The 27,461-nt window shown below is 61.4% G+C and overlaps 1 protein-coding gene across 2 annotated transcripts; it reads right to left on the reverse strand.

Moving 5' to 3' along the window:
• Positions 1–11,343: 11,343 nt before the first annotated feature.
• Positions 11,344–26,891, reverse strand: GPR20 (G protein-coupled receptor 20). 2 transcript variants are annotated; one of them, XM_082432909.1, is made up of 2 exons: positions 26,806–26,891; positions 11,344–15,395 (listed from the first exon to the last, which is right to left on the reverse strand). In XM_082432909.1, the coding sequence occupies exon 2, from the start codon at positions 15,367–15,369 to the stop codon at positions 14,287–14,289; it is 1,083 nt and encodes a 360-aa protein (XP_082289035.1). In that variant the 5' UTR covers positions 15,370–15,395; positions 26,806–26,891; the 3' UTR covers positions 11,344–14,286. The 2 variants fall into 2 exon arrangements, with proteins under 2 accessions (XP_082289035.1, XP_082289036.1); XM_082432910.1 differs by having other exon boundaries at positions 26,801–26,889.
• Between the last annotated feature and the right edge of the window lie 570 nt (positions 26,892–27,461).

The raw sequence follows: 27,461 nt of genomic DNA on the forward strand, positions 1-27,461 counted from the left end.
GCCCCCCCCCCCCCCCCCCCCCGCCGCCCTCTCCTGGTGAGGCTTGCCTGGGAAGAGCAGAGGTGAGAAGGCTTGCAGATAAGGCGCACCCTCCGATCTGTGAGCAGCGGGGAGGTCTGTAATTAACGTTTCAGCAACCCTGATAGCATCGCTTCCTATCTCCGGGACTCTCCCTCTCCCGGTTTATCCGCTGTTCTGTTTGTAAGTGATGTCCTGACCTTAGCCACACCTTGATTAGGAGGGAGACACCTCTCCCTGCCCTCTCCTTTCCCTGTCCCACCTTCTCTGCCGCTGCTGAATGTTCAGGAGCTTTTCATTCAAAAGGTGATCATACAAAACGTTTGCTAAAAATAACCGAGTCAAACATTCCTAGACGTCCTGTGCTATTGTAGATCTTAAATACTTATTAAAAATGAGAGCATACCCCAAATAGATTTTCATAGAATATGATTTTTTTTTTTAATCCAGTTTTCAGTCTGCAAAACGTGCTGAAAGACCCAGGTCCGCAGGCCCTGGTCCGGGTGGTCTGGGCAGCAATCCTTCTCTCCCACGTCCATCTCGGCGTGGGCTCTGCGCTCAGCCAAAGCTGGGTTCCGATCCCTGAGCCGCACCTTCGGAGCCGACCAGCTGAGTGAGGGCTCCTGCTGGTGGTGGTCAAGCCCCGGGCACCCCACCCCTCCCCCAACCCTCTGAACCCTGAGTGCCAGCTCCACTTTCGCCCATTTTATGGAGGGGGAAATGGAGGCCCACTGTGGTCCCCGCCGAGACCCAGAGCCGTGTCTGAGCAGCAAGCTGGTCAACCCTGTGTGGCCCCACGCTCCCTCTCGTCCTGCTTCCTCTCAGAACAGACGTGGCCCTGCCACCGCCGGGCACGCCTCCGTGCCTGGGCCGGCTCTGGGCTCTCAGCTAGCACAGCTCGCCCTCCCAGCTCAGGAAGGGCTGCAGCCAGGTCCGCTCAGCTGCCCGGCCCCGAGGGGAGGGGGCCGAAGGCGCCCAGGGGCCGTCCAGAGCTCTGCTGCTCTCTGGAATTCTTTGTGTGGTCTCAGTCTTCCGACCACAGGGTCTCTGAGGTCCCCGTGGCTTGGGGGGCGGTCTCCTGGAACATGGGGTCCCCGAGGTCCCCTGGGCCGTGCTGAGATGAGGAGCCACGACTGGCCCTCCAGGTCCTCCCAGGCCCGGAAGGCTGAGCTGAAGCTTCCCTCGCTAGGGGGACTGGGACGGGGGCGGAGGGCCAGGAAGCCGCCTCCAGGTCAGCAGCCGGTGCCAGCTCACTACAATGTCAGAGCCAGCAGGGAACTTGGCCCCCAGGCTCGTCCCCTCCTCAGCCTCGGTGTCGTCATCCACCGGATGAGGTGGGGGACCTGCCCTCCTCGAAGGTCTGGAACAAGATCGCCAAGACCCTGAACCCTAATAGGAAGGACGCCAAGGTGGCCCTGATGCGGACGGCTCGTGGCTTCTCGGGCTCATGGCACCGTCCGCACCGGGGGAAGGGCTGCTCCCAGGCGGGCCGGAGGTGGGTGGCCACGGGCAGGGGCCTTGGTGTTCTCATCTGTGAGTCAGTGGTGATGGGAATGTTTATTGACATGAGTGGCTGGTGCAGTCAAGGCCTTGGAAGACAGGAGCGCTTTGCCAAGACTGGGCAGAGGGTGCTGGGGTGAGGGCAGGGACGGCGCCTGGGATGTCCCTTCTCGGGCACCTGGTCGCCGTCCCCAGGGTCTGCTGGGCAGCAGGCCTTGTGGCCAGCGCTGGGACGAGGGGGCACTGCCCCGCGGACCCGCCCACAGGGAGCACCAGTCTGTGGGGGGAGGCGAGGGGAGGAGTGTGCCTGGAGATGATGGGCCCTGGGCTGGGGTGGGGGGCCCCTGCAGGGGCCCTGAGGGGAGTGGTCCTGGCTGGAAGGGGCAGGAGGGGCAAGGCAAGGGATTCTCCCCTGGAGCCTCCGGAGGGAACCAGCCCTGCTGGCACCTGGATCGCAGGACTCCTGACCTCCAGAACTGTGAGAGGTTAAATGTGAGTTGCTTTAAGCCACTAAATGTGTGGTGCAGCAGCCCTAGGAGACTAAGGCTGGCTTTCTAGGCCCAGAGGCCAGCCAAGGCCCCAGGCCCTGCCCAGCTGCCATCATGGAGCAGAGGTGGGTCAGGCCAATCCCCGGACCCCCAGTGGCGGTCACCAGGAGCCCTTAGCAGACCCCCGCCCGCAGGCCCATCGAGAGGGGTGGGCTTGGGCTGAGACTGGTGCAGGGCAGTGATCCCCTCGGGCCACATGCAGGCCCTTCTGGAGGCACCCCCCGCCCCCTGTGTGGTGTTGGGGTCCCTGTGGGAATGGCAGGGGTGGCGGGTGATACGGAAGTGGGTGGAGTCTCCTGGCCACTCTCTGGGGTACACGGGGGTCTCCCTGGAGACTCGAGCTGGTGGTGAGGGCTGCCCTTCCCCATGCTGACTCACCTCAGCCGGCCTTGTCTGGGCACCAGGCTGACTGCGGGCAGTGCTAGGCGGGTCACAAGCAGTACAGCTGGTACTTCTGCTTAATCCTGTCAGCGGTCTGTGGGGTGCTGTTACCCCTGTTTTTCAGATAAGGATTTGTTTTTTTCAGATAAGAATTTTTTAATAGTTTTTTTTCTTTGTTTTTTATTGACATGAAATTCATATAACATAAAATCATCACATTAAAGTGTACAATTTGGTGGCATTTGGTACATTCACAATGTTGTGCAACCACCCCCTCTATCTAGGTCCAGAATATATATATTTTTTATTAATTAATTTATTTTTGGCTGTGTTGGGTCTTCGTTGCTGCGCGCGGGCTTTCTCTAGTTGCGGCAAGCGGGGGCTACTTTTCGTTGCAATGCGCAGGCTTCTCACTGGGGTGGCTTCTCTTGTTGCGGAGCACGGGCTCTCGGCGCGCAGGCTTCAGTAGTTGTGGCTCGCGGGCTCCGTAGTTGTGGCTCGCGGGCTCTAGAGCACAGGCTCAGCAGTTGTGGCGCACGGGCTTAGTTGCTCCGCGGCATGTGGGATCTTCCCGGACCAGGGCTCGAACCCGTGTCCCCTGCATTGGCAGGCGGATTCTTAACCACTGCCACCAGGGAAGTCCTAGGTCCAGAATGTTTCCATCAGCGCAAAAGGAGACCCTGTATCCATTAAGCAGTCACTCTCCGTTCCCTGCCCCCACCCCCGGCAACCACTAATCTCCTTTCTTTTTTTTTTAAAAGATTTTATTTTTTATTTATTTACTTATTTATTTTGGCTGTGCTGGGTCTTAGTTGCGACATGCAGGATCTAGTTCCCAGACCAGGGATCGAACCCGGGCCCCTGCATTGGGAGCGTGGAGTCTTACCCACTGGACCACCAGGGAAGTCCCTAATCTCCTTTCTGTCTCCGTGGATTTTCCTGTTCTGGACATTTCCTATAAATGGAATCATGCACTATGATTTTGGGTGTGTGTCTGGCCTCTTTCATGTAGCATAATGTTTTCACGTTTCATCCGTGTTGCGGCGTGTGCCAGTGCTTCCTTCTTTTTGACGGTTGAATAATATTCCACTGCATGGCTGTTTAACTGTGCTGAAGCCGGGGTTTGAACTCCTCTTTGCGGAGTCCTGGCTGTGCTCTCTCCCGTAGGCTTCACCACCCCAGGCCTGCCCTCCCCTAGCAACTGCGGGCTTCTGCCCCCTCCAGAGTGAGTGTCAGGCTGGGCTGAGGAGGGGGTGGGTGGGGAGTGTGAGGTCCCTCCAGACTGAGATTGAGCACAGGAGATATTCTGCAGATAACCTTTCGGCCTGAGGTTCCAGAATTGGCAAATCCTACAGTTCCACCGTCTCAAAGCTCTTGGATCTGAAGATTCTTAATCACTCAGCTTCCGAGGTTCCAGGAGCTGGAGAGTTCTGAGCAGATACCTGTCTCCACCCCCAGCCCCACAGCAGACATCACTAATCGAGCTAGCTGGGCCTTAGGGTCCCTGCAAGGGCCTGGGGTGGGGACCTCCACCTAACTGGGGTGAGGCCTGTTGGCCCCTGCTTCCAGCAAACTGTTCATCTCCAGCTGACCGTTCCCTCCCTCCTGGCCTCCCACCCCCCTTCTCATGCCCCCAGGCTCCTCCCTGCCCCCTCCTACCCCGGGGGACCCTGGTCTTTCCAGCCCCCGTCCATCCTGTGCCTGAGGCAGGGCCTGTGGACAGCCGGGGTGGACCCCGAGGGAGGGTCCTGCAGGCTCTCCTGTGGGGAGAGGTGGTGGGGACCGGGGGCTTTCCAGAGGCTGGGGGAGGCTGCCCAGGGTGCCCGGGCTCCTTGGCCAGCAGCAGAGAACCTGGCTGGAGGGCAGGGGAAGACCCCAAGAGGTGATGTGGCACCCTGTGCTCCCTCCTTGCCCACCTGTGCTCCAGGTGTCAGCCCCTGGGTCTGTCCTTTGGGTGGGGGATGGGCTGATGGAGGGGGGGTCCCGGGGCGGGGGGTGATGAGGTCACACATGGTGTTGGTAATTTCTCTCGTCTCCTCCTCCTGACATCTTGTGGACATCAGTTCCACCGCATCTGTTAAAGGGGGGCTTGGAATTGGACCTGTGTGCTGGGGGCTCTCAAACTGGGCTCTTGGCGCCCTTGGCTCCTGCGCATTAGGGGGTCTGTGCTGCCCTTGTGGGAAGACAGATTCCATTTCTGTTCCTCCTCGTGCCTCCGGCCCTGTCCTCCTGCCGCAGCCTGGGAGTGGGGATCCTTTGTGGGAAAGGGCGAGCTGTGGCCTGGAAATAGCCAAGTGTGCACAGAAATAACCCTGGCCTCAAAAAAGAACATGGAAAATTAAATAGGGAACATTAGCATTCGCCTGGCCCTTTCCATGGCCATTATCTCATGGGGGAGACAGCATTTTTATCCTCATTTTATAGACGAGGGAACTGAGGCTGGGGAGGGAAGTGACCTGCCTGAGGGCCTTCTGCTGGGCAGCTGGCCTCTGACCCTGTGCTTCCCACAACATGGCTGCACAACCCCCGCCCCGACGCCGGGGCTCTGCCACCCCCAGAGATGCCCTAGCCTGCTTCTCTGAAGGCCAGATTCCTATGCATCCCTCAAAACTCAGCAAAATGTCCCTTTCTCTGGAAAGCCTCCCCAGCCCCCTGGCTGGCACTGGAGCCCTCCGTGGTCTCCACCAGGACCTCGCCACCCTGGAGCGGACGGTGGGCTCCGCAAGGCAGGGACTGTGGCTGCGTCCTTCACTCTGCGCCAGGCAGCACGGTGGTAGGTGCTCGGTAAGTGCTTGCTGAGTGGCTCATCGATGGATTGTTCCTATTAACATGTGAGTGGAGGTCAGGTGAACCCCTCATCCCCTCCCCTGCATTTTCATCACAACAACCTGAGAAGTTCAAATTAGCATGAGCGTAGCCACTTTACTGGTGAGGCTCAGAGAGGTCAATTCACCTACCCAAAGGTCACACAGCGACTAAGGGCAGGATCTGGGATTTGATCCCGGCCCCGCAAGCACGGATCTTTCTGGAAAGCCCACTGTGTGCCTGGCACTGGGCTCAGGTGGGCCTCTGACTGCCCCGCCTGTCAACTCCCTTCCCTTCTTGCACCCTGTGGCCCACTGTCCCTTGGGATGGCTCTCACGTGTGGCATCTGAACGCCCTTCCTCACAGCCAGCACCCCCTCTGTGGGGTCTGGCTTGTCTCTTGAGGGCCCCTCCCAGGCGTGCGGGGACATGCTGCCCCAAGAGCATTGCACCTCACCCTGTGCGGTGCCACCTGCAGCCACCAGGGGGACCAGCATAGGTGGATTTTCACAGGAAGACAAGTGCTTGGTGCACCGACCAGAAGTCCGCGTATCAGGGGTCTCCGGGAACGCCCGCAAACCACAGACCTCCCTCTCTCACCTCCCTCAGCCTGGTCCCCCATTTCTCGTCTCCTTGGCAAGCACCGAGGCCTGAGGCTACCCCTGTGAGAGGCTGGGGTGGGCAGAGGCCACAGGCAGGGGACATGGGAGCAGCCGGGAGGTTCTAGAGCCATCGCAGTGAAGGAAGGTGGATGCAGGGAGGATGTCAAGGTCCTGGTGTACAGAATTAAGGTTCAGGGTCCTAGGGTTGTGTCCATCTCTCCAGCCCAGCAAACACCTGATATTTGGGGGAATGCGAGGAGCTCCGGGAAGGGGACACAGGCCAAGGGTAGATGGGAGGATGGGAGGGAATATTTGGAAGGGGAAGCACATCTGAGGGAGGAGTGGATCAGCCCTTGTTCCGGGAGGCCCACCGGGGGTCTTGGGCCCCAGGGCCCTCGAGTTGAGCTTCCTGGGGCTCCCGGTGGGGAACGTCGGGAGAGGCCGGTCCCACTTGACGTCTCCAGGAATCCAGGCCCTGCGCCAGCCCCGGGGACCAGACTGCCCTCCTGTGAGCCGAGCTGGGGGCTGCAGCCTGCCCCGACGGGGACCGCTGCGTGGAAGTTTGGCGGGCAGGTGAAGCATGCGCAGCGCCACGCCTCAGCTGTTGGGCCAGTGCCTACTGGTCACTCCCTTCTGTGTCCAGTGCAGGACCTGTCCCTTCTGCCTAAGCAGAGGGTCCAGGGACCACCAAGCGACTCATGCCCAGGGCAGTCTCTCCCTGGCGTCCACCTGTCCATCTGTCTGTCTCCTGCTTCCTTGACGCCTGGAGCTGGTGCCAGCGCTGCGGTTGGGAACGCAGAGCACCGCTTGTCCTGACATCCCAGCTCTTGGGCGCCTTTCTGTCTCCTGCCACACAGCAGTCTCAGCTGCCAGGCTGTGTAACTCAGGGCAACTGTCCGACCCTCTCTGGGCTCATGAGATGGTGAATGAGGTTCTTCACCTGGGGCCCCAGTATGGCCTTGGGGGGCTCTCAGCTCCCCTAGATCACGCGCCAGAAGAGGAGGCACATCTCAGGGGAGCCCCAGCTGCCCACAGAGCCCACCGTCCCAGCCTGTCATGGAGTCAGTCGTTGGCCTCGTTCCACAGCCCACAGGGAGGGGCTGGCGCACTGTCTGCTCCTCCCTCTCTGTGACCACCTCGCCCAGCCTCCCCTCTGGCGGGTGGGGAGACAGACCTGGAGTGAGGGGCTGCCTTGAAGGTGGCCGAGTTGAAGGGGTCAGGGACTTCCTGACTCAGTGTCACTCTTCTCTCCAGGAGGGTAAGGAAGCTGCAGCTCCTCTGAGCAGCCTTCCAGGATTGCCAGCTCTGGGGCCAGCCCCCGAGGGTCAGGTGGCAGAGGTGATCAGGAGGGTCCTTGCTCTCCTTGGTCCTGGCCGGCGGCAGACACCTCGGGCGCCTCTCCCGGGCCAGCAGCGCCACCTGGTGGCCGCAGGCCCCCAGACGCCTCCATCCAACCGGCGTTGCCAGGGGATCAGGCAGAGGGGCTGGGCCAAGATCAATGGCAGCTCCGAGAGAGAACCCAGGCGTCCTGCCCGCCTGAGACCAGAATGTGCCCCCCCACCATGGGTGCAGGCATCAGGGGGAAGCTCAAAGACAGGGCTTCACCCGGAGGGATGAGTGAGGGTGGAGGGGTCTCAGTCACTGTGACCAGTGTGCACGTGTGTGCCCGGGAGGGGAGGCAGGTGTCCTGTTGGGAGGAAGACCCTCAGGTCATACCTGGCACAGGAAGGTAACGGACGCTGTTGAAGGAATGAGGGAAAATGAATGAACGTGCTGGGACCTTCCTCGGGGAAGCCCTGTTGCCCTCATTAGCTCACTTTAATCACTACTTATTGACAGCTGAGCACCGTGGGAAGACACACACACACACACACACACACACACACACACGTATTACATACACAGATACACGCGCAATGCACACACACACATACACATGTATACAAAACGTATGCACACACAACACACATGTACACAAATACATACACACATAGAACACAAGGCACATACACATGCACACACAAAACATGCATACACATATGTGCACAACACACACAATAAATGCATATACAACATACATATACACTTACACACAGGCACACAACATATGCACATATACAACACATACACAAATATGCACATGTATATGTGCATGTACTTATATACATACACTGCACTCACACACGTGCACACAACACATGCAATGCATGTATGTACAATATACGCATGTGCACACATACACACATACAAATATATGCATACACTTCAATACACAATCACATACATACGTGCACACAACAAATACACACACGTCCCAATACATGCACACATAACATACACACATACGCACGCACACACAATTGTTTACGTCTCACAATTGCACCTGAAGGCAGAGGGTGTAATTATCCTCCATGACAGAGAGGAAAGAAACTGAGTCTCGGGGACAGCGTGTGACTTGCTCAAGGCTGGAGAAGCTGGTGTGGCCAAGGGGCCTGTCATGGGCCAGACGCCCTGTTATCCCCGCATGGGCTGGACTGCGGCGCCCACTCCATGAGCCCCTGGCAGTTGGGGTCCCAGGAGCTGCCTCCCGTGGCTTTGCTCTGGAGAGGAAGGGTGGAGTGGAGTTAGGAGTCCTGGACCTCACCCCTGTGGACTAGAACATGACCTTCAATCCCTGGCAGGACACTCGCAGGGGTACCCATGGGGGTGGGTGGGGCAGGAAGACCCTCAGAGGTCCCAGGACTCCTCCATGAAGCGGTTCCCCAGCCACTGGTACAGCCTGGACCCCTGGGGTACACACCTCATCCCTACTTCCATCTGAGACCCCCGTCAGGAGCCCCCACTCTGCCAGGGGTGCCCCGGGAAGGCCTCCCTGTGGTGTGACTGGGGACCCCACGCCTTGTGAGGACACCTCCCTGCCCAGGACCGGGGCCCGAGAAGCTGAGGGGCTGCAGGGCAGGGGGAACAGAGCCCCAGGTTGGTTCATAAACACACACACAGCATCCCCTATTGCAGTCATTGCTGACCTGGGTACTGAGGGTCTAACACCGCAGGGAGCCGTTCTGAGCTCCGGATTACGGATGAGGAAACTGGAGCCCAGAGAGGGGCAGGGGTGTGGCGGGGGTCTCATGGGGATTTGGAGGGACTCCTAGGCTGCGCCTCGAGCCGGATGGGGGCGGTCTCAGTTTGGGGGGCACCTGTGGTCTGGGCAGCAGGCTCCTACTTACAGGTGGCAGAGCCAATGCTCGGAAGGGTCCCAGAGTCAGCAGATCAGCAGATGAGCTGGTCTGGGACCTGTGTGCATGGTCCCAGTGCGTGGGCTTGTGTCCACGCACCCACTGGAGCTCAGTTTCTTCATCTGTAAAATGGGGGTGAAATGCCCTGGCCCTGCCATCCCGTCGGGCACTGGATGCTTGATAAGCCCCCAGCACCACAACCTCAGGAGAGGCCCAGCCCGAGGGGTCTGGAAGCCAGGTGGACAAAGTGAGGACCAGGAGGGAAGAGCCTTGAGCGCCTCCTCCTCCGTGAAGTCCTCCCGGATGCCCCTACATGGCTGATCCTACGTGGTGTGGTGGGGGGCTCTGAGCTCCCACCTGCCCAGCTGTGCCCCCAGGCTGCAGACTCCCCGGGGCCTGCAGAGAAGATGCTTCAGTACAAAGCACAGAGCGTCAACGTCATCTGAAGAACCAGGCTGATGGGGGTGGGTAGGTGGGTGGGTGGGGAGTCCCTGAGGGATCAGCGAGGGGCCAAGGGCACCGGTGGGGCAGGCATCCAGTCCGGAGGGCACAGCTGGGCCATGTGGTCTGTCCTGCAGTGGGGTAGGTGCTGGCCCCGGGGGAGCTGGGCAGAGAGGGAGGGACCCGCAAGGAGGACAGTCAGGGCTGGTCCTGGGCAGACTGGCCGGGCAGTGGACCTGCTGAGACCAAGACACAGAAGAGAACAGGACACCCCCGGGGAGGCTGTCGGGGAGCCCTGTGCCTTCCTCCTGCCGGTGGAGGCTGGGGAGGCCCCAAGGGGCAAGCGGCCAAGTGGAAACGGCGGGGCTGGGGTGGTGGGCAAGCCAGGGAGACAGCAGGGGCCCAGGCCCGGTAGCAGGGGAAGGCGGGGGCCATTTCCCCAGTCCCCCCACCGTGCCCCCTTCCTGCACCTGGGGGCGCCCTCCTGTTTGCTGACACTCAGCTGACTGGTCCCTGACCTCCCTGGCCCACAGCTTTCCTGGCTGCTGTCCAGGGGTCAGGGGTTGGGGGTGGCCTTGGCCCTGGGGTCAGGCAGGTCCGGGTTGGACATTCTAGCTCTGTTTTTAAGGTGGCATGGGGTAGCCTTGGATTGGTCCCATTGCCTCGCCCAGCCTCAGTTTTCTCCTCTGTGAATTGGGAACAGAGACCCCTCGGGCATGGGGTCAGCCCCAGTGGGTGGAAGGATGTGAGGGGTGACTGGTCCCACGGGGGTCTTCACCTCATTCAAGGGTCCGCCTCACGCCTGCCTCCCGGGCTCCCCTGTCCAGGGCTCAGGGAGGGTCGCGTCCGGGGGTAGGGGCACCGAGAGCCTCCCGAGGGGCTGAGGAATGGGGGGCGGTGAGGGCAGAGGGAGGAGGGTGAAGAGGCAGGGGGGTGGGCAAAAGTGTGGGGTGTAAACCAGGACATGAGGGTGGGACAGCCATCTCACAGGGCCGCCACCTCCGCTCAGGCATCGGAGGCCTCCAGGAAGCCGGGGCGGGCGCCCAGGGACATTTCCTGCTATTAATGGCGCTTAATCTAAACAGGCCCTAATATTTACCTCTAGACGCCTCCGGCCTCCGAGGGTGCCGTACAGAGAGAGTGATGAGCCCCACCCCGGCAGTGCCCTTCTCACCCCATGCTTCCCGGGCCGTGTGTGAGGCACGAACCGGGGGCCTGGGGGCTCAGGTTTGAGGCCCCTGCCGGATGCCCAGAGCCTCAGTTTCCCTATCTGGGAGATGGGGGTGACAACCCAGGCTTACGGGGAAGTTCAGAAGATGGACAGCTCGGCAGCACTTGCCTTGTAAGCCCGCTCTGTAGAGGTGCCATAGTCCCTCCCTCGGTGTCTACCAGCTGACACACCTCCTCCCTCTCCCTCCAGATCATACCTTTGGGGGATCTGACTGGATGCTGTGGACAGTCTGGCTGACCTGCCCACGCCTATGTTCTCTCCCTGGGCAGGCGGAGCTGGCACCAGGCCTGGGCGAGGACCCGTCACTCTGCTGGGCTGTGCCCCTAACCAGCTACTGTGCCCACCCACGGCCCACACCTTACCACCTGCATCCCCTCCAACCCTCGCCCTTCAGAGGCCCCTGCGCCTGCCCCCAGCAGTGATGGCAAAACCACGATCCCACCACCACAGACTTTCCCGTGGAGCCCACTGTCCCCAACCACAGGACAGTGAGCGAAGTTGGGGGGACGAGGGGGCCCCCACCTGGCTCAGTGCCCCACGGCGACCCCTGCCCGCCAGCCAGGGCGCTGAGTCAAGGGCACGAAGGGAATAAACAGTTTTAATTCAGGACGAGGATTCCTCGTTAAGGAGAATGTTTACATCAGATATAAATACACAAGCCACCTCACGTCACTTGGGCTTTTCAAAAATCTGGGAAGGGAGGCCATGTGGAGGGGACTGCAGAGACTTCACACTCTGGCCCCTGTGGGAACAAGGACAGTCCCAGTCTGGCCTCTGGAGGCTCCTGGGCCCGTGTCCCCACGGAGGGAGTGGGGAGGAGCCAGCCGTCAGGAGGAGGAAGCAAGTGCCTGAGGAAGTTGTGGGGTCACGTGTGGTGAATCCCTTGCCCCCAGCCCCCTGCCCACCAGCTGCAAGGCCACGGAGAGGAGGGAGAGGAGTGGAGAGTGGGGGAAACTGAGGCCCACTTAGCGAGGGCTCTGCATGGGGGCCATCAGACAGCTCTGGGGTGTGATGGAAGGCTCCCTTGGGCCCTGGCATCCTTTATTCCCACGGCTCTTCCACTCCCTGAGGAACCCAGGCTGGATGGTGGGATTTCACATGTGGGACAAGGGGAGGGGGCTTGGCCACCCTGGATCTGGATCCCAGTTCTGCCCTGGGCTCTTACTTCCATGAACGGTGGGGATTAACGAGACACTGGGTGTGAAGCAGGGCCAGACAGACCTGGGACTCAGCAGGTGCCCAGTCAATGTCTGCTGAGACCCACGCTGGCTCACCTACCTGAGAGACTGCCCTCCTCCTTGAGGAAGGGATTGTTCCAGAAGAATTTCAACCCCTCCGCCCCCAAGCACAGCAGTCAGCTCGAGTCAGCCACTCACTCTTTAGTATAAATTAGAGTGAGAACCTGGGATAGAATCAGGGCTGCTGACCCTGGAGGAAAGCCCACAGGTGGTGCTGGGCTGGGACAAACACCTCACACTGACTTTCCCTCCTCTGCTGTGTGACTGCCCAGGTGCCGGCTTGCAGGCCGGGGAGAGACAAAGCTCTGTCAGAGCCTCCCTGCCTGAAAACCCACCATAAGTGCCACTCCCTGGGGTCAGCATCGCCGTCACCGTGGGCTTCTTGGCACCGACAGCCCTCTCCCGCACCCTCCTTTCCCAAGAGCCAGGCCCCTCATCTGTTCCATGGAGCTCTGGGCCCCTCTCTGAGCTGGGAGGTGGGGGGAGGCTCCATGGTGCGCCCGGCACCCAGTCAAGGCCAAGGATGGTGGTCCTGGTGCTGACAACCACACCCCTTGCTTCCTGAGCACCCGGGCCCAGGAAGGAACCCTGGGTCCAGCTCCCCCAGCACCCCACTGAGCAGGCCTTGGACTCCCCCGGGCTCCAGCATCTCCCACCTTGGCCACCCCACAGGGTCCTAGGGCCAAAGGAGCCAACCCCATGGGGCTCCAGCAGATAGTACTGGTCTTGCAGTACCTGGGTACTCTATGACCCTGGCAAGGTCCTTTCCCTCTTTGAGCGTCAGTTTCCTTGTCTGTAATATGGGGATATAAATGGCCTTTCTGCCTCCTATCCAGGCCTTGCACCAGGGCCCTGAACTCGGGGCCAGGATACTCTGCCTGGAGCCACTGAGCATGTAGGACTTTTTTTTTTTTTTTTTTTTTGCTGCACCGTGTGGCATGTGGGATCTTAGTTCCCTGACCAGGGATCGAACTCATGTCCCCTGCGGAGTCTTAACCACTGGACCACCAGGGAAGTCCCATGTAGGACATTTCTCTGCAGACAAAGGGCAAACCTGGGGCCCAGAGTCCATCTCACCAGTTTCAGTGGTGGTGGCCATGTGAGAGGGTGGAGCCTGGTGGCTAGAGGTGCCTGGGATGCCCAGAGCTCCTGTCTCACAACAGGCGCCCTCCCCCCATACAGCAGTCTGGAGAGGGCTCATGGGAGCTTGAACATTCCACTAGAAGGCACGCAGGGGCTATCCTGGAGTCCAGCTCAGAGGAGGCGACCAGAGGCCCAAGCCAGAGAAATGCTCCCTCCCCGGGAAAGGCAGGGAGGCATGATGAGCCAGGTGAGAGGGAGAATGAAGCGTTCTGAGTGTGGGGAGACGGTGGCCTTAGGCCAGCAGGCCTGGGTTCCAGTCTCTGTGTCTTTGCCCTTGGTTTCTCATCCATAGGATGGGCTGTGAGCCTACTGCCCTCCTGGGCCAGCGGGCAGGGTCTTCCAAGATGGTTCCTAAAGTGGGGGGCTTTGGGAAGATTTGAGTGGTCTCCATGGGGCAGGCAAGGGGATGTTGGAGGAGGTGGGGCTGAGTTTTGATTGGCCATCTCCCACTCATGGCACCTGTACGTGCCACTCAGCCTCCCCCTCATGGCTGGTGGGTGGAAAATAGTCTCCCCTTTGTAGGGTAGTTTCTGGTTCGAGTGTCAGCCCAGATATCACAGTACTCACAGCAAAGCACCCCACGGTGTCAGGCTGTCTTTCTGTGTGATTTATGGATGCCTCAAATGGAGGTCCTGCAGACGTGAACCCTTCACGTCCGCTCACATAACATTTGTGTCCTCTAACACTTCCTTTCTGTTCTTGTTCTTCTCTCTTTGTGGGGGAGGGAGAAAAAGGAGGAGGGAACCTCTTCAGGTTATCTTTTTAACCCTCTTTGAAATTCCCAGTATCTAAAACATCTTTGTCCATGTTTCTCAGGAACCCCTTCTAGAGGTTGAATGGTCCAAGTGAGAAGCAGCTCCTGGCTACCCCTCTGAGTTTTCAATGGACACAATATATACCTTAGGGATGGCAAACTGTCAGCATTCAGACCACCATATCCTATCTAGAGCCCATGGCAGACATTGCTAATCAATCATAGCACAGTGGCCTTAGACACTTCCTCCACGCAGTGCACTGGGCAGCCATCACCAATTGATCAGGTGAACCCAATTTGCCACCCGGGTAGAGCAGATATCCGTGCTGTCCCTGACCTGGCATGCCCAGTCCAGCCCTGACCTTCGGCCCCCTTGCAAAGTCCTACCAACTAAGCCTCAGGCCCATTAGCCAGGGCCTGCGTGAGGGCTCGGGGTCTGGCGCCGAGGATGTGATGGTGAGCTGAGTCCTTGGAGCTCTTGCGCATGCTGACCACGTCGCAGCTGTTGGGCTCGCGCTCCGCTCCGTGCCGGCGGAAGAGGCCACGGACAGTGGTCTGGAAGCTGCTGGTGACGAAGCAGTAGACGATGGGGTCCATGCAGCTGTTGAGGCTGCTGAGGGTCACGGCCACATGATAGACCACGAGGCTGGTGTGGCGTGGCACGTCGGGCCACAGCGCCACAGCCACCTGGCGGGCGTGGAAGGGCGTGAAGCAGACGAGGAAGATGACGAGCACGGTAAGCAGCAGCTGCACGGCCCGCACGCGGCGCTGGCGGCCCTGGCGCGGCAGGCCCGGCCGCGACAGCGCGCACACGACGCGGCCGGTGAACACGCTAATGACCAGCAGCGGCAGCAGGAACTCCAGGACGGTCAGCGCAAAGACGCGGCAGCAGGGCCCGCCGGTGGCCGTCACGCCCAGCACGGACAGGGTCACGGCGCCGGCGGCCAGCCACACAAAGGCGCACACGGCTCTGGCGCAGGCAGGCTGGCGCCAGCGGCGGCAACCATCGGGCTGCACGATGGCCAGGTAGCGGTCCACGCAGATGCAGGTGAGGAAGAGGATGGAGCAGTGCATGTTGAGGAAGTAGCCAAAGACGTGCGGGAGGGCGCAGCGCAGGCAGCCGCGGGTGCCGTAGAAGACAGCAAAGCGCGCGGGCAGGGACAGGCCCACCAGCAGGTCGGTCACCACCAGGTTGATGGTGTAGATGATCGACGGCGTCTTGGCCTGGGTGCGGCAGCCGAAGACGTACAGCGCCAGCCCGTTGAGCACCAGCCCCACCAGGAAGATGACGCCATGCACCGCCATCAGCGCCAGCCACAGGCCTGGGAAGGCGGCGTGCAGCTCCTCGTCCAGCAGAGCAAACAGGTGGAACAGGGGCGTCTCCGGCATGCTGACGTTAGTCCACGCTGCCGCCGCCGCCGTGGCATTGGGGGCAGCCATGGCCGAGGGCCCCGCGGAAGACGCGGAGGGCATGACAGGGGCCAGCGCACGCCCGGGGCCTGGAAGGAAGGAGACCGGGTTACCCTGGGGTTATTGGGGCCCTGCCCCGAGGCTGGACCTCACCTGGCTCGTCTGCCCACCCAGCACCCCAACATTCCCGCCCTTGTGCCTTTGCCTCGCCTGGCCCTGGCACGGGCCAGTGTGGAGCTTTAGCAGAATGCTAGTGCTCTGAGGCTGCTCCTCGCTGTAACGGGAGGTGAAAAGCCTTGCAAGACTGTCACCGGGACTGAAAGATGACAAAGGCGACTGGTGTGGCACAGGTAAGATGACGGGCCAAGTGTGTGGTGTTTGAGCCTGGGCTCCAATCCCAGTTTCTTCCTCACTCGCTGTGCAGCCTCAGGCAAGTCGCTTAACCTCTCTGTGCCTCACGTCCTAATCTATATCACTGGGACTACAGAGCTGCTGGGAGGATTAACGGAGCACAGCAGTGCTCAGCGCATCATTAGCTGGTGCCAAATAAGCCACAGTTCTGCTAGGACGGAGCCGTGCCCACGGTCACCCCAGGCCACAGCTCCCGCACCCACGCGTCACAGCCCCTGTCCTCCGGGCCACTCATCTGTTCTCACCTCCTGCAAGGCTGGCACCAGGTCAATGTCCTGGGTGAAGGTCCTCATAAGGGTCCAAGGGACTGGGACTGGGGAGCTGGGAGTCAGCCCCCTGGCCGCCCCAGTTTCTCCCCAGCCCTGAGAGGCGGCCACCTTTGCTGTCTTGGAGGCCCACGTGGGGTGGCTCACTGGGGCTCGAGCCTGGAGCCTGGCCCCGGCGGCGGCAGCACAGCGGGTGTGAGTTAAACAAGCACTGTGCTCCCTGCCTGGTCCCGGCCTGGTGGCCCAGACACTGCGGTGGGGGCAGGTTGGGGCTGGGGCCGCCCACCCTGTTTCTGCTCCTGCAGAGCTGTTTAACTTGCTGAGATTTATCCCTTTGTTTATAAACGAAGGGTTAACAGGCTCCCACCCCCGCCCTGGGCCAGGCTGATCCTCCAAATAAGGACATTTCTGGCTTTTTCAGGAGAAAGGAGAAGGCTTTGGGGAGAAGCGGGGAGGCGGGGAGGGCACATGGGACATCCAGGCATAGTGCGCCCTCCCCCACCTGCAAGGGGAGGGAAGACCCCTCGCCCTTCCTGGCGGCCAAGGGAAGTGAGGCGTCCGCTGTGAACAGGCCTCACGCTGCCCACTCCCCCCGGACGGCTACTGCACATCCTTGAGCAACAGGCTCCTTCTGGCAGCTTCCACCCAGTGGAGGTCGTGCCCGCTGGGGGACTGCGGACCGAATGCCAGCCTGGAGGGGGTGGGCACAGCAGGGGACCTCTTGCTAGCTGAGGCTCAGGTCCCAACCCGGCCGGGAGGGAGCCCCTGGCAGGGCAGGCGGCTGTCTCTATCCTCCTGCTCAGAGAGAGTGGCCTCGGCTGAGCCTCTGTCTCTGGGACGCCGGCCCTGGGCGTCTGCTAACTCTCAAGGCTGCCGGGAGGAGTCGGATGCCGCCCACGACTGTGTCCGGCCCCTCTGACCACCTCCAGCGCAAGTGGGCCCGGGCCTCAGCTCACGGGGTCCTCTGGGAGGGCTGTCCTGTGCCCGGTGTCCCCAAGCCACTAACACACAGGGTCCTTGGATGTGTTTGTCCAACGGCAGCTCAGGGAGACAGGGAGCGAGAGGGACGTCCGGGGCAGGGAGAGACCTTCTGTGGGCGCGGGGGGTTGAGGAGCAGCGAGGGGAGGTGATGAGGCTAGGCTGTGGGGCTGGCATCCTGGTGCCTCAGGGCTGTGGGTTTCGTCCTCAGGCAGCGTGGGCCCCCGCAGTCCCCCAGGAAGGAGACGGATGCCTCCCAGTGCGTCCCTGCTCTACTGTGGAAAACACGATGCCGCGGCCAAACCCCAGGAGGAAGGGCCCAGGGAGAGAGGAGCTGGCCCCAGACACACGCAAACAGGTTTTTGAATTTCCTTCTGCGTGCTTTTCGGTTTTCCAACGTGTCTGCATGAGGTCTGCATCCATGTGACAATCAGAGACAAATAATAAACACCACAGAAGGTTTCCTCTGGCATTCAGTCCCAGGATGACGCGGGCCCCGGGGAGCCTGTCCTCCCAGGAAGCCCCCCAGGGACAGCCTGCTGGCATGCTGGCCAGCACCTCGCTGAAGGTGCCGGCGGCGGTGTGGGCCAGGGCCGCGCGCCTGGGGCTCCAGAGCGGGGGGACGCGCGGGACGCCCCAGAGGCCGGGCAGGTGAGGACAGAGGACGTCAGCCAAGCATGCCGTGATTCTCAGCCCCGAGAGTCCGAGCCTGATCCGCGCACACACTGAGGTCAGTCCCAGAACACGACGAACCTTGGCATCTGTCACGCCGGCCCGGAGCTCAGATCACGGCCACAGCCCGGGCCCTCCCCCCTGGCTTTCTACACCACCATCTCTTCCCCTTTGCTCTCTGCTGAGTCTGACTGTCTCTGTCTGTATGATAAGACCCCCGACACCCCACCCTGCTTACGCCACCCCCAGCACACCACTCACCTCTCACGGTGATAACACACTGATTACTCACTGACCGCTCTCTGGGGGCATCTACTCACGATCCCTTTTGTTTCGCAAGATGAGGAACTCAAACCGTGAGACCCCGGCCCCTGTGGAGGTGGGCCTGCTGATGGCCTCGGGGATCCACAGTCCAGGGCGCTCGGCTCTCTGGGGCCGGGAAGGCACTGGGCTGGGAGTGTCTGGGCTGAGCTGCCTCCACCCCACATGGCCTCAGGGCGGACACTCCTTCTCTGGGCCTCGGTTTCCCCCGTGGTCTCCACTGCCTCAGCTCCTGGTCCTCCTTGAGGCTCCACGGGATGGACCGCTCCACCCCCTGAATCTGCTTTGGTCAAGCGCGAGGCCTCCCGCGGGCCCCCCGACCCCAGAGCAGAGCTCCCCCCTTCCATGCTCTCAGCACTAGCCCTGCCCTCCGTGGTCCTGCCGGTCCTGCAGTCTGGGGCTGACTCGCTCTCGCCTCCACCATGTCCGCCCCTCCCTCTGTCCACACCCAGGGCCCCATACCCCCACCTGCCAGCCCGGGCTGGGCCTGTCCACACTCCCGTGGGAAGATGGGGCTCAGTGTGGTGTGGGATGTCACAGCTGGTGATGGCGGTGGGCATTGCGGGGAGCACTTGAACAGTAAGAGTAACCAGTGCAGGTGCGGGTTGGGGGCTGGCCCCCACTCACGAGGGGTCACCCCGGGTGTTGATTAACCTCTCTGAGCCTCAGCCTCCCCGCCCGCAAAGTGACGTAACAACAGCACCTTCTTTCTGCAGCTTCCGAGCGGGTTCATGGCATCGGTTCCCTTGCAGACCCAGGCACTGGTGATGGTACCTCCTCACCCACCTGGCTCCTGGCCTCCTCCACTCACTCAGAGGAAACCGAGGCTCTGGAAGGGACAGGCCAGGACTCGAACCTGGGTCTGCCTAGTGCGAGCCCACAGCTGGGTCCTTGGGCCTGAGGGAGGGCGGGCACCCAGGCAACGGTCCCCTCGTCCGGCAGGTGCACGGCGGGCACCCACTCCCCACCTGCCTTCCGCCCTGCTCCACTCTAAATGCAGTGAGGGGAATGAGGGGAAAGGAGAGAAGCCTCTGCTCTTCTGTGGGGACAGCCTGACGCTGGCCCTCACACCCAGTCTGAGTGGGGGGCACAGACCTGGCCTTAGATGGGCCCCAGGTGGTGAGCAAGCAGAGGAGTCCCAGATACCTGGGTTCGAGCCCAGCCCTGCCACTCCCTCGACCCTGGACCTTGGCCAGTCAGTGAGCCTTTTTCTCCTCATCTGCTAAATGGGGTCACTAGTGCTTTCCACAGCCTGAGGAAGCCAGTCTGAGGGTGGAGGCATGGCCCTGTCCCCTCCTCGTTCCTGGCAGGTGCCCTAGTCCTGGCTGAGGTGCAGCGAACCCTGCAGCTGGGGTCGGCTGGCCGGATCCCAGTGGGCAGGGGCCACGTCCTCGTAGTGCCTAGCACCGTGCCGGGCTCAAGGTCTGGAAACTGCCCCAGGGCAACTGTCCCAGGCTGGGAGCCTTCGCACATCTACGAGCCACTGCCCTGGCCTGCTCCGCCCACCCACGCTCAGGCCCTTCCCTGGGCAGAGCGGAGGGCACGCGGACCTGCTCTCCGGGGGCTCAGGGTCAGAGGGGGAGACACACAGTGGGTTGGGGGGACCGGAGCATAGCCACTGAGAGTCTCGACTCTGGCCTGGATGCCCCACCCAAAGCCTGGCTCCATCTCAGAATCGGCTTGTGACCTTAAAGCCTCTGAGCCTCAGTTTCCTCATCTGTAAAGTGGGCAGAATTGGAATCCATTTCTGAGGCTGTACCGACACATTGTCAAGAGGTGGCCCTGGAAGGGTCCTGAGAGGATTTTGGCTGGTGGGGGGATGGGAGATGGGCCAAGTATAAACAAAGGTGAGGGTTAGGGAAGGGGGGTGCCCTGTGGAGCACAGCAGCAGGAGGACAGCAGGGTGGGCAGGCAGGCCTTGCAGAGTGGACTCTGCACAGCCCCAGGCCCCAAGGGCGAGTGCTGGTCCTGGGTGGACTGAACAGCTGGAGTGCAGCTGTGCGGGAGGGGAGGGGGTGGGGCCCAGGCTTCGGGTCCCTGGGGGCCTCCCTCCTCCTGCACCTCTCTTCCTTCCTCTTTCCCCTCCCGCCCATCTCAGAGGAAACTGGGGTCTTGGGAAGAAGGGTCAGGAATTCCTCCACTGCCCAGGCTGCCCAGGTCTCAGTCTCCCCATCTACGCAATGGGCAGGTGGCTCTGAGGGTACTTCCAGCTCTGAAGCACTTCAAGGCTTGAACATGCCTGCACCTTTGGGAATGTCTTGGCCGCAAGACTGCTCTAGAGGGCTCTTCCAGGGAGCAGGGCAGAGGGATGGTGGTGGAATCCCGGCGGCTTGGGGACTGGGGCGAGACGCAGGCCCAATGCTTCCCAGGCTAGGAGGAGCCCTTGGGACCTCTGGGCAGGAAGTCCCAGCCTCCCTCCACCATGTGTGGGATAAAGTCCTTCAGTGGCTTGGCGCTGCTCAGCTCCTAGCCTCAGACATGGGCTCCTGTAACACAGAACCCCAGGCTACAGTGCTTGGTCACAGGTGGCCTCATGACCCCAGCCCAGCCAATCACTACCAGCCCTGGGACTTTTGCTGGCAGCTCTCTTCTCTGGGGTTGCCACACTAGTTGGTTATGAGACTCAAGCTGCTGATGGCCGTATTCCTCTAGAAGAAACCCACCAGGAGGAGAGACTAAGTCCTGACAGGGTGGTTCAAGCGCCTGGATCCAGCCCTTCCTGAAGCCAGTAGTCTGGGACTTGGTTATCTCCCTCGTTGGCTTAAGTTACTTTGGAGTTTCTGTCACTTGTGACTAAAATAATTCTGACTATATCCTCTTATTCACCTGTCAGCTTTCTTCAGTTCGGATGCCTCTTCCTTCAGAGAGCCCTCCCTGATTGCTTCAAGTAGATTTGCTGCCACTTCTGGGCCCTCACTGCACCCGTGGCTCTGTCATTGCCTGGCCTCTTGTCCAGTTTCCCCACTAGCCTGTGAATCTTTGGAGGAGAGGCCTGCACATTCACATTCAGTATATGTCAAGTGGGTGAGTGAATGAATGTGTAAAAGCTCAGCTTGTGGGGCTTCCCTGGTGGCACAGTGGTTAAGAATCTGCCTGCCAATGCAGGGGACACGGGTTCGAGCCCTGGTCCGGGAAGATCCCACATGCCGTGGAGCAAATAAATCCATGCACCACAACTACTGAGCCTGCGAGCCACAACTACTGAGTCCACGTGCCACAACTACTGAAACCTGGGTGCCTAGAGCCTGTGCTCCGCAACAAGAGAAGCCACCCCAGTGAGAAGCCCGCGCACCGCAACGAAGAGTAGCCCCCCCTCGCCACAACTAGAGAAAGCCCGTGCGCAGCAACAAAGACCCAACACAGCCAAAAAAAAAAAAAAAAAAGCTCAGCTTGCACTCCTCCGAGGACGGGGAACTCACTACCTACTAGGTTAGCCCACTGTAATGCAAAACTCTCTGAAAACAAGAATGGTCTTTCTATATTGTAGCATAAATTAGCTTTCTCTGACCCAAGCCTATAGCCCCTGGCCTCCCTAGAAATATGTCTGCTTTCTCTGCCCCCTACCCATGGGGCCCTGGGGAGACACATCTGGATTCCTACTATCATTGTGGAGGAGGCACAACCCATGTTTTATCAGTGAGGACGCAGGATGCAGAGCCAGGGAGCTTCAGCAACTAGCCCGGGGTCCCCCAGCTGGGCCCTGGGGCTCCTGGCCGCAGGTAACCTTGTGGGCCTCCCTCCCATTGTGGGCCTCCCATTCTGACCCTGCAGGGGTTCTCGCTGAGCCTCAGTCTCCACTTGTGCGGAGTGGGGACTGGCACGGCTGTATTATGCTGCTCCTCAGGGCTGCTGTGGGCCTTAGCTGAGACGGAGCCCCTGGTGCAGGCGTGGAGAGGTGCGAGAGGGTGCGGGGAGTACACTGCTGCCGCCTGGTGCCTGGTGAGGGTGGCACGTCTCCCCTTACCCCCAGATGCGCAGACCTGGAGCTCCAAGACCCTCTAGGGGAGGCATGGGGCGTGAAGGATGTTTTCCCCTCCCTGATATGCTCTCCTCACAGGCATCTGGTCACAACCAGGTTTCAGAGGTGGGATCGCTGGGGCAGGGGTCCTCCCTGGGAAAAGCCTCAGGTTCTGAGCAGGGCTAGGGGAGCCCCCTCCCCAGTCTCCTCGCGCCCCAACTGAATGACGACGCCGCAGGCACCCTCCAACCTCCGTGCCTTTGCCCAAGCTGCTCCTCCTCCCCCACTTCAGTATTCCTGCCCGCTTTAGGGCTTCCTCTTGACCTCAGCCCCTCAGGAAGCCTTCTCTTTCCACCGCGGCTGGCCCACTACCTCTCCCGGGTGCTGCCCCCCCAGCGCCGTCCAGCCCAGGACCGGCCCACGGTGCCTCCCGGTCAGACTGTGAGCATCTCGGGGCGGGCCTGGTGGGGTCGGGCGTGGGGCGGAGCTCCTGTCTGTCGCTTCAGCACACCCAGGATAGCCGGGCGCAGAGCAACATCCATCTTTCCCTTTGGCTGAGTGAACCGCTGAGCGAGCCCGGCAGGGTCTGCAGGGCGAGGCCCGTTTCTCGCCCAGGCATTCGGTGCCCTCCCTGCCTGGCCCAGCCCCTTTACAGCCCACCCAGCGTCCCAGGGCCCTGGACCTGGAATTGGCTTCCGCCCTCGGCTCCCCCCTCACTACCCACCAGTCTTCCCAGCCGAGCAGGGTTAACGCCTCCTCCAGGAAGCCCACCCAGTCACCCTGACCATCGTCGGGGGTCCGTCGGTCCCCATTGTCCTGCCCCTCCCCCTCCCCTTGGTGCTCATCAGAGGTGTTTGGTTCAAGTCTCAGAGCCTCAGTTCCTTCACCTGTGATGCTGGCATTGATATTTGTTGAATGGACAAGTGAGCAAACCAACAAATGAAATCGGCAGAGCAGCTGGGGGTGCTGGGTGGACAAACGGCCACAGGTGCCCCCCCCAAAGAAGGTGCATAATGACAACAACAGCAGTGCTAGAGACCCCGTTTTCCCACCTGAACGGAGGCCTGCCTGGGCCCGCCTGCTCATCTTGGGGAGAGGCCCAGGTCACACCGGGTGCTCAGTGCAGGACTTCTCAGAGCCTTTGTGAAGCTCTCAAACCCAGGGAATGAGCATCTTTCTCCAAGTCACCTGACCCTGTCCCCTCCTGGGGCTCCCTCTCCGTCCCGCCTGAGGGCCGCACCAGCTCCCCACTGAACACTGATGGGGGGTCATGCCCCGCTGCCTCCACCTACAGCTTTCAGGTCCTTGTGTGCCCAGAGACACAGGCCAAGACCCAGAGGCTCAGGGTGCCAGCACCTGCCTACAAACTGTGAGGGGGACACGGGCCACACTGACCTCCCCTCCTCGGCAGGTAGGGGGTACATCCTGACCTCTCCTTGGCTTCTCCTGAAACCACCTCGCCGTCCCTGTGTGTCCTCTGTGGCCGCCCAGCTGCCTAGCATACCCCAAGCCCGCAGCCTGCCTGCCTCCTGTCCTGCCGTGCACAGGACCAGGGCAGCCAGGGGGCCTGGCCTCAGCCCTGGGCAACAGGTACCCGCCTGGAAGTGTGGCCCAAGATCCCATGCTCTGCTTGCATCAGGAGCCGGGAGGGACAGGCATGGAGGACAGGCCCAGCCTTTTTCCTGACCAAGGTGCCTGGAGCATCTCTTGTGAACCAGCCGCCATGCCAGACACTCTGCGACCACACAGCAGTCGTGGGTTTTATAGACAAGGAAGTGGAGGTCCAGAAAGGTGAGTGTCAGGCCCTAGGACACACAGAGTGAAATTGATGGAGCTGGGACTCAAACCTAGGTCCACTGGCTCCTGGCCCAGGCAGGGGTGGGACCAGGGAGGGGTGAGCATCTCTGGACCTGGAGTTTGTGGGCAATCAGATTCTGGGTACACAGAGTACCTGCATATGCCTGTGCCCCTGTTGGGATGACCCTCACAGCCTTCCAAGGCCAAAATAGCCATTATTGGGGGAACCATCTGCCTGTTTATGTTTCTGATTATTCTTGGTTTCATGGCATCTGCTTTAGAACATTGCCTGCTGTTTTTGGCTAGTCTGAGTCTCTGCTTGTTCCATCCAGGGACAGCTGGGCCCTTACGGAAGCCCCCAAGGGGGCCAGTCTGGCTCGTGGTCACCCGGCAGGTCCCAGGTGGCACCAGCTGGAATCAAGCTCCTCATCCTGGCCAGCGCTCCCTCCACCCAGCTCAGGGAGAGGGGTCACTCGTGGGTGTGGGTGGAGTGCCGGGCACCTGGGCTCCCCCATGGCTGACTCGGCCTCACCTTCCACCATCTGAGAGCCCTTGGCTGAGATCTGGGCTCTGATGGAAACGCAAGCTCCTCTGGGAGGGGCAGCCTCAGGCGTCGCCGCACATGGGGGTCCTGCCGGGGGTCAGACAGCCCTCCCTGCCACCCTGGCTCATCCCTCACCTCGTCCTGATGGTTGCAGCTGCTGCAGCACCTGACCGTTTCCCCCGACCCAGCCTCCCCAGGGGCACAGGTCATGGATCTGCAGCTGCCCTTGCCCGGCCTCTGCCCGTTCCCTCGGCCCGGCATGCCGCTTCTGCCTGCGTCACCTGCTGAAGGCCCCCGGCACCAACAGGGCCCACGCCCACAGTCCTCCCTGGGCCCCTGGACACCCCTCCACTGGGGCAGAGCCCTAATCCCACACTTCACAGTTTGCATCCGAGATGACCCCTCCCAGACTCTCATGACTCCTCCCAGGATGCCCCACATTGGTGCTGCTGGCCTCATTTTGCCTGTGAGGAAACTGAGGTCCAGAGAGGTTAAGTGGCCTGTCTGGGGTCACCCAGCTGGGGGCGGAGGAGCTGGGATTTGAACTCTGCTCTGTGGACCCTCCTGCCTGCACCACGCCAGTGAAAGTTTACCACGTCCCACTGTACAGAGGAGGACTCAGAGGTCCAGGGCACACAGGCATCTTGCCCCAGGCCACACAGCCCCGTGGCAAGGTCAGAGGAACAATGAGGACCACATGCTTTGGAGGCATCAGACCTGGCCTTGAACCCGGTGCTGGGGGCACAGAGGGTCTCAGGCAGATGTGGCTCTAGCTTATGGAGCTCGCAGGCAGGGGCAGGGTGGGGGGAGTGGGCTAGAAAGTGGCTGGGGGGAGTGGGCTAGAAAGTGGCTGGGGGGAGTGGGCTAGAAAGTGGCTGCGGGGAGTGGGCTAGAAAGTGGCTGCGGGGAGTGGGCTAGAAAGTGGCTGGGGGGACCACTGTGGCTGCTCAGGAGCAGGAGGGGCCTCAGGAGGACCTGGGGGAACAGTGCTCCAGGCAGTGGGACGAGCACAGCAAGTGCAAAGGTCCTGAGGTGGGAACAGGCTTCTGTGTTCAGAGTACCATGAGGGGTCTGAGGGGCAGCCTGGGTGTGCTGATAGCCAGCAGGGCAGAGCAGGGTTGGGGTCCACCAGTGTTCTTCAGGCCCCAGGGCCGCCTCCTCAGGGAGGCCCTCCCGGATCACCCAGCTCCCAGCACACCTTCACCTCCACCTGCTTTTCTTGCCTTGCAGCCCTCCCACCACCTGACAGCTTCATATTTATTTGTTTCTTGTTTTTCCCCTACTGGACTGGCAGTGCCGTGAGGGCCAAGGCCTGGGCTGTGGCTAAATGAACAAACGAATGATTTTGAGAGCCCCCTCTGGCCTCTTCAAGCCTTAGTTTCCTCACCTATAAAGTGGGTGTGCTGAGACCCACCTCATCACATCAGGTTACCGCAGGACAAAAGGAGACCAGCCCGCAAGCTCCCAGGAGGTGCTCAGGAAACGTCCAATCCCCTCCCCCACACACCGGGGCTGTAGAAGCAGCAGACTTTGCTTTTTCTGAGGCTCAGAGACGGGCAGCAACTTGTCCATGGCCACACAGCCATGAGGGGAGGTGGTGCCCTGGTAACCCTCTGGCTGGGAGCGGCCACAGGTTGGCAGAAGAATATGGGGGCCGCTGGTGGGGCCAGCCGCCTGTCCGAGGGCTGCGAGCTGCTGCCACCACGCCTCCAGCCCCTTCCGTTCCCAGTCCTGCCCCAGGACTCACAGCTGCTCCTCGTCTGCCCTGCCCAGCACCCTGGCCACAGTCCAGTTCCCAACTGGCCCTCCCCCCTCGGGACCCTGTTCCTGCTGCCTTCTCAGGGCCGGCACCACCAGCGAGCCAGGCGGGGGCAGTGCCAGCTGCGAGGTCCACGTAGGGGGCTGGGTGGGCCCTGGGCCTCAGTTTCTCCGGCCCTACAAGGGTGGGGAAGGGCCGGGCTGGGGCCTAGGACCTGAGCTGTGGGATGTCAGGAGGTGTGCCCTGGTCGGAGCCTGTCCCCACAAATCCCTCACCCCCTGGCCCTGCCCCAGCCTGGGGGATGGTGGTGGCCAAGGTCCCAGAGCTCATCAAGTGCCTCTGGGGTACCGCAACCCCTTCCCTGACCTCTGGGGCCGCCCAGACGGGGAAATCGAGGCACCCAGCAGAGGACCAGTGAGAGTGCTGAATGAAGGAAGGAAGGAAGGAAGTCCAGAGGAGGGGGCTTGGGAGCCCTGCAGCACAGGTGGGGCTCGGCACAGCAGAGTGCCCCCTCGAGCCCTGGGGAGCTCTCCCTCCCCTACCCCTCACTTGGCCTGGTCAGCTATAGCTGCCCTCACCCTCGCCCTCAGTTTTCCCATCTGTACAATGGCTCCCTGCAGGGTGGGACCGCAAAGCCACTTTTGGGCTCTGAGCTCTCTCCAGCCCGGGTCTTTCTCCGCCCCTGCCCCCTGCCTGCCTGCCTGCCTGCCTGCCTGGGGCGTGAGGACCCCGGCACCGACCATCTCATCTCAGAGAGGGGAGGCCCGGCCAGCCCGAGGGGGACTCACCGCACCTTCGCCCGCGTGGAGAGGAGACGGCCGCGGCTGCGGCTCTGTGGGCCACTTACTGCAGTTTCCCTACGGACCTCGCCTTCCTGGGGGCTGACGTCAGGCCCGCGCTCGGGGCTCCTTTTGGGCAAAGGCAGCGGGGTGGGGGCGGGGTGGGGGCGGGGCGGGCGTCTTCCCCGCCCCCGTCGGCCCCCTGAGGAGCGTGGTTCAGGGCCCTGGGGGAGGGAGCCTGGGGCAGCGGAGTCCACAGGCCCGGCCAGGCAGAGGAGGAAACTGAGGCACGGAGGGCAGAGCCGAAGCTGCACCACCCAGGAAGGGGAAGGGGTACAGCGGCTCCAGCCTGGCTCTCTGTCCCCCACAGTGTCCTCTCTGGGGAGGCTGCCTGGGCCCTGGAGAGCTCGGCTGGCGCTCACATGTGCTGTAGGAGCTGGGGGCACACTCAGATCGGTTTTCTGCCTGGGAGGGGGCACAGGCATCCCGGGCTGCCGCTGGCCTTCCTGGCTGCCCCATGCAGGTCTGGGTTGCCGTGCTGCTCTCCAGTTCCATGTGCCTGTTCTGGCCCTGGGGTGTCTGTGTGTGCCCGTGACCAAGGTCTCGAACGTGTGTTGTCTGGGTCTCTGTTTGCGTCCACTCCTGTGTGTCCCTGGGGCGGATGTGGCCT

Source organism: Balaenoptera physalus (assembly GCF_965194825.1).
Source record: "Balaenoptera physalus genome assembly, chromosome: 17".
NCBI lineage: Eukaryota > Metazoa > Chordata > Mammalia > Artiodactyla > Balaenopteridae > Balaenoptera > Balaenoptera physalus.

Bases quoted from the DNA above. Each gene is read 5' to 3' on its own strand.
- GPR20 (XM_082432909.1), bottom strand. From the start codon at position 15,369: ATGCCCTCCGCGTCTTCCGCGGGGCCCTCGGCCATGGCTGCCCCCAAT.